This window comes from Calypte anna, chromosome 7 (genome assembly GCF_003957555.1).
Source record: "Calypte anna isolate BGI_N300 chromosome 7, bCalAnn1_v1.p, whole genome shotgun sequence".
In the NCBI taxonomy this organism is placed as follows: Eukaryota; Metazoa; Chordata; class Aves; order Apodiformes; family Trochilidae; genus Calypte; species Calypte anna.
In genome coordinates, this window is record NC_044253.1 from 36,586,033 (window position 1) to 36,592,317 (window position 6,285).

General features: G+C 53.6%; 1 protein-coding gene across 1 annotated transcript; it reads right to left on the bottom strand.

The window, feature by feature from the left end:
• Positions 1 to 399: 399 nt before the first annotated feature.
• FZD7 (frizzled class receptor 7) lies at positions 400 to 3,991 on the bottom strand. Its single transcript, XM_030454694.1, has one exon. The coding sequence runs from the start codon at positions 3,987 to 3,989 to the stop codon at positions 2,274 to 2,276; it is 1,716 nt and encodes a 571-aa protein (XP_030310554.1). The 5' UTR covers positions 3,990 to 3,991; the 3' UTR covers positions 400 to 2,273.
• Positions 3,992 to 6,285: the final 2,294 nt, after the last annotated feature.

Below are 6,285 nucleotides of genomic sequence, written 5' to 3' on the forward strand. Positions count from 1 at the left end.
AATTTACAGCACTTGTAGCATCCTCCAGTTCTCAATCTCAGTCAATTCCAAAGTCCCTTTGGAATGGGAAGAGAGCATTATCCTTTTTTCCTAGATAAGGAAACTGGTTTATCAGCTTGCCCTCAGCTAGGGGCAGAGCCTGTAAGAAAACTTGGCAAGGATGCAAGCACCTCAAGTGAGGGCAAGTATTTGAAATGTTCTCAAAATGTGATCAAAAAGGCCAGTTTCAAGTCACACCTGAGCTTCTGGTCAGTATATTGATTCACAGCTTATTCACCCAAAAGGCTCTTGTGTCTCCCATAACAAAGTAGCAGGAAAGATGCCACTCAGCAGGCTCCAGAAGGGGGGGGGGGGGAAGCTCTGTGAGCTTTCAAAGAGTAAAAGAAGTTCTTGGGACTCTTGTATTAAAAATTATTTATTTAGTGATCTGTACATGGGATGAAGCAGGCCCTCATACAGACCTTCCAAAAAAAAAAAAAAAAAAAATCAAGTAAAAACATAAATACATTTTCTTACAAAACCAAGATTTACAAAATATACATACTGCACTTGTCTTACATGGTTGTTTTTATCTTACTCATCCACGTGCACATTATAGAAGACAAAAATCCCAAGCAAGTGTGAGATCAGATTGACTGAAGGATTTGGCTGGTGGGCCCAATTCCTTGTGCTCAGACTACTGGTATGCTCTCAGACAGCAGCAGTCTGTCCCCTCCACCTGAACAGGTTTTTTTTCTTTTTAAGTTTCATTCCAGACACTTTTCCCCCCAAAAATGAAGAGCAGCTAAAGGGTGGAGACTTGCTAAAAATCCAGAGTTTCCTATTTTGTCCTTAGGCAAGAATACACACACACACACACTCTCATAAAAACAACCCTTCGGTGAATATAAAGGTAAAGAAGTAAAGGGAAAAAAAAAAAAAAAAAAAGAACAAGTTAACATAGAAATTTCAGAATAGAAAAATCTGTCACATTTCAAAAAGAAAACGATGCATTAGGTGATAAATTTTTTAATGCCTTCCCTTCCAAGACATGATCACTGGAAACTTAACCAGTTGTATTTCAGCTGAAAGAAGAAGGCTCCTCATTTGTAGTAACTGCTTGCTTGGGAGCCTCAGCCCTTTCCTGCACCAGAAATCATTGCCATGCAGTGCAGGGAACCTGAGGAACAGGCAAAGGGTTCACCGGGAGGCAAAAGGATTCCTGCTGTCCCCAAAAGCCATCTGTGTATGGACTTTAACTGCAGAGAGCCCACAGCAAAGCAGGAGAGAAAGCAGGTTTATGGGAAGGGAAGGAAAGAAAAAAAAATCCTATCTTTACGTTCCATATTCTAATGGCTCTTGTTTTGGCAGATGCTTTCAGTTATGCTCTTCTTGCCCTCTACGTCTTGTGTTTCTTTGGGCTGAGAAAAGCGACCCATGCTGAAGGGTAGGGGAACATCCTGCCTCCTCCTTTCTTCATAAAAGGAATGTTTTATTTCTGGGAGCTCCTCACATCCAAGGGTGAACCTCAACGACTTCTTTTTGTTAGTTTGCCCATAAAAACTGATCCCATGCTTACGCCTTTCTACATAGAAAACACTTTTGTTTCACCCTTTGTCTCCTAGAACAAAGGCAAGGGGGAAAAGCCTTCTGCTGAAAAGCAACAAGTCATTTCTTTTCAGGGTATGCAATACCGACCCCCTCCTTCCACACAGCAGCAAGAACAGACTGAGGGCCGAATTTTCACTTTCAAACAATTGAAACAGGTATGATTGAGGTAAAAAAGGAACTTGTGAGCTGGCAGAGCAAAGGCGTCTCCCCAGCAGGGTCTGGGCTGTCGCTGGCGTGTGGTACTCACGTGGTGGCTCCAGCTCGGGCGCTGAGCTCCGGCTGGACCACAGCAGTTCAGAGAGGGTTTGGCTACTGCTGAACAGATCTGGCTTCCCCTCCCTCTGGTCCAAAGCAAAGCAAGATGGTTTTACTTGTTTCTGGTTTATTTCGATTTTTTCCTGCACAGAGGTAGAGAGAGATAGAGAGACTTCTAGTGGGTAAACTACTTCCTCATCCCCTCGTTGGCCTCTTCTGTGCTCTTCCACTTAGCTGGACATACTGGACACAGCCCCTCTGATCCTTTACACCAATAATTTTTTTTTTTAAACTGCCAGTGAGGAAGAAAAAGTTTGGAAAAGCTCTCTCCCTTCCCTGCCTCCAGGGAGCCATTGCCTGCTGGGTGCCCCTCTCCTCTGCACGTGTGTGTGTGTGTGTGTGTGCTCCAGAGGGGATTAGGGGGGGTCTCATACCGCCGTCTCCCCTTTGCTACCGGTGCTCAGTCTGTGGTAGAAGCGTCGCCAGGACTGAAGGGTTTTGCCAGACCAGATCCAGAAGCCAGTCGTGATACCAACAATCATGGTCATGAGATACTTGATCATGAAGACAGTGAAGTCCGGGCTCATGGGAGCAAAGTGGCTGGGACAGGGCACAGCGTAAGTTTTGCAGGTCTGGAGGAGCCACGTCTTCTCCCAGGTGCCACGGAAGGCCTGCTCATAGAAGTAACAAGCCAGGACAATTGTGGCAGGCACCGTGTAGAGGACGCTGAAGACCCCGATGCGCACCATCAGCTTCTCCAGCTTCTCCGTCTTGGTGCCGTCGTGCTTCATGATGGTGCGGATGCGGAACAGGGAGACGAAGCCAGCAAGCAAGAAGGAAGTGCCAATGAAGAGGTACACAAACAAGGGTGCCAGCACAAAGCCCCGCAGAGAGTCCACACTGTAGATACCCACGTAGCACACCCCACTGAGGACGTCCCCATCCACCTGCCCCATGGCCAAGATGGTGATGGTTTTGACAGCGGGCACAGCCCAGGCGGCCAGGTGGAAATACTGGGAGTTGGCCTCGATGGCCTCGTGTCCCCACTTCATGCCGGCAGCCAGGAACCAGGTGAGGGACAGGATGACCCACCAGATGGAGCTGGCCATGCCGAAGAAGTAGAGGATCATGAAGAGGATGGTGCAGCCTTCCTTCTTGGTGCCTTGGGCCACAGTGCGGTAGCCGTCCTCGGAGAAGCGCTCCAGGCACACCACCCGCTCCTCCAGCAGGAACCCTGCTGCGTAGGCCACTGCCACCATGAAGTAGCAGCCCGAGAGGAAGATGATGGGCCGCTCTGGGTAGCTGAAGCGCCGCATGTCCACCAGGTAGGTGAGCACGGTGAAGAGGGTGGAGGCGCAGCAGAGGACGGACCAGACGCCCACCCAGAGCCGGGCGAATCGCACCTCTGCCTCCTTGAAGTACATGAGCCCGTTGGGCCGGGCCGGCTCGCACGGGGCCCCGCAGTCCCGTTCCCCCAGGAACCGGTACCCCAAGTACGGGGGTACCTTTAGCTGCCGGGGACAGGAGAAGGAGAAGCCGGCGGGGGGCTGGGGCGGCGTGAGGAAGTCGGGGAGGTAGCCAGCCGTGGGGTGGGCAGTGGCCCCCCGGCCCGCCGCCCCGCCGGGCCCCGGAGGAGCGTCCGAAGTGTTCTGGCCCACGCAGATCTCGCCCGCGCCGTGGACGGGGAAGTTCTCGCAGCGGAGCCGCTCGGGCCACTGGAAACCGAACTTGTTCATGAGGGCCTCGCAGCCCTGCCGGGCCCGCTCGCAGAGGGAGCGGCAGGGCGGGATGGCCTGCTCCAGCACGGTGCAGACCGGGGCGTACATGGAGCAGAGGAAGAACTTGAGCTCGGCCGAGCACTGCACCTTGACCAGCGGGTAGAACTGGTGCACCTCCAGCCCCGCGTCCTCCTGGTTGGTGTGGCCCAGCAGGTTGGGCAGGATGGTCTGGTTGTAGGCGATATCCGTGCAGAGCGGGATGGAGATGGGCTGGCAGAACCCGTGGTCCGGCACGGAGATGCCCTTCTCGCCGTGGTACTGCTGCCCCGAGGCGCCCGCGGGGGTCCCCAGCAGGGCGGCCAGCACCGCGGCCAGGCCCACCCAGGGGCAGCCGCCGCCTCCTCCTCCTGCTCCTCCGGACCGCATCGCCGGGGCGCTCAGGGCCCGGGGAGCCGCGGGGAGTCCCTCAGATCCCCAAGGGCATCAGCGCCCGAGGGGGCCCTTCCGCGGGGCAGGGGCGCGGAACAGCGGCGGCTCCGCGCCGGACCTCCGACACTTGCTGCCTCGGCTCTGGCGGGTCGGCGCCTTCCCCCGGCCGAACTTTCCTTCTCCCGCCGGAGACGGCGAGACAGGGGACGGGCGCGGAGCCCGGCGGCGGCTCCGGCCAGCTCCGCGCAGGGTCCGGCGGCGGCGGCGGCGCTCCCCGCCCGGCTGCGCGGCCCCGGAGCCTTATGTTACGGGCTAAACGGATTAATGCCGCGCCCGGCTGAGCCGTGTCCTTCACTCCGGGGCTTAAATAACTTTTAAAATCCAATTACTGCGCGATCCTCCCCGCAGCTCGGCTGTGCTGGGCTCCGCTCCCGATGGGCGCCGCTGCGGGCTGTGTGTCCGGGGCAGCCGTCTGCTTTCCGCCTCGCTCCGTTCCGTTCGACACGGCTCGGCTCCGCTGGGCTGGGTTCGGTTCGGTTCTGCTGTGCTGTGCCTTTCCGTGCTATGCCGATCTCCGCCGCTCCCGGCCCGGGGCCGCCACGGCACAAAAAAGACCCATATACGCGCGGGCGCGCGCAGGGCCCCGCCCCCGCCGCCGGCCCCATTCACAAAGCGCGGCGGGGGCGGGGCCTGGAAGCTCCCACCCACCAATCGGGTGAGGGGGGCGGGGCGTGCCCGGGGGGGGGCCAAGTTGTGAATAACTTTTCCCTGTGGCGGGCAGGGCGGGGGCTGCCCCGCCGGTTCGCTCAGGGTGGCCCGACCCAACTGAAACCAACTGGCTGCCTCCTGAGCAGGCTCTGGAAGTGCAAGCAGCTGCTTGGGCACCGAGTTATTAATAAAAAATAAAAAGAAAAAGGGAGAGAGAAAAAGGGAGAGAAAAAAAAAGGGAGAAAAAAAAAAAGGGAGGAAAAAAAAAAAAAAGGAAAAAAAAAAAAAAAAAGGGGGGAGACGGAGGAGGAAAAAAAAGCATCGCCCCAGTGTATTTGTGTAATGAGCTGGTTGCGCAGTCGGGATGTTCGTGTCTGAGCGCCTTAAACCCTCCCCGGCTTGGGGTTTTGATTTGTTATCGCAGCATGACCGTTGCCTTTCGCTGGCAGAATGAATGCTTTATTCATGCGGATCTAAGCGGTAGCTGGGGGAAGGCAGCTTTTTTTGAAACGTCCAGTGTTACCTAAGCAAGGAGGAGAAGTTTTAACCCCCCCACCTGTACTGCTGCAACCCCGCAAGAGACGTGTAAAGGCTGTAGAAACGCAGCGGTTCCTCCGCGGGAGCACCCAGCCTGCACCCAGGGAGAAGGCGATGGGCAGGGGGCTGTTACCGGCCTGACCAGCGGTGGGGGTGGGGGGCACAGTTCTGCTTTGAGGTGTAATCTTATTTTTACTCCTTGACTCAAATGTGGGCTCCTGTTAGTGACTAAGCAAATACCTCGATCTGTGCCCTCCTCCAGGGCAGTTCAGAAGAGCAGGGTTTGGCTCAGGGAACTCCCAAAAGCAGTTGTTCGACAAATGTTTCCTCTCCTGCTCAGGATCAATGTGTCCTCATGTCAGTGTCACCACGGAGCTGCAGCTTTTGTTCCATTTGTTAGGAAAGGTTGACAGTTATAAACAGGCTTATTAAAATACATTTACTCCTCTAAAGTTGATATGTTTTTAAAAATAATAATAACCCTCCAAGTTACGTATGGGCAGGACTAGCCACTCGTGGTTGCTTCTGGAAGAGAAGCAAACCTTTTCTCTGTGCTCAGGTACAGCTGTTTCAGAGCACCTTGGAGGAACTTCAGTTTTGCTGTTTGCTGAGGTTTGTTATCTGAATTCCTCACTTTTCTATGCTTAGTGACTGAGCAGGTTTTTGTGGTACTCTTCACCTAAATAACCTCTCATGGTACAAATGTACATGAAGTTGGCTACTCTGTTGTTTATTCTCTGGCTGTTAGTAACCTTCAAAAAGACTATTTTTTCCAATTGTTTCTTTTTTTTTTTTTTTTTTCCTCTCCCCATCCCATCGTTTAGCAGCACTCCTGGAGCTGTTGAGCAAGAATCACCTTAAAGCCTCTATTTTTCAGTTTGTCTTCTATGGCTGATTTAATCTGCAAAGCACTTTGTGATATTAACTGTGAAGAACATTGGGTGAGAGGAGATGTTTCACTGGTGGGCAATGACAATGCAGAGAAAATAAAGCAACTGCAAACTTTCTGCCCCATGAGATGAGAGGAGAGTAAAACTTACCTCATGGA

Coding starts and splice junctions, on each gene's coding strand:
- FZD7 (XM_030454694.1), bottom strand. CDS start 3,989: ATGCGGTCCGGAGGAGCAGGAGGAGGAGGCGGCGGCTGCCCCTGGGTG.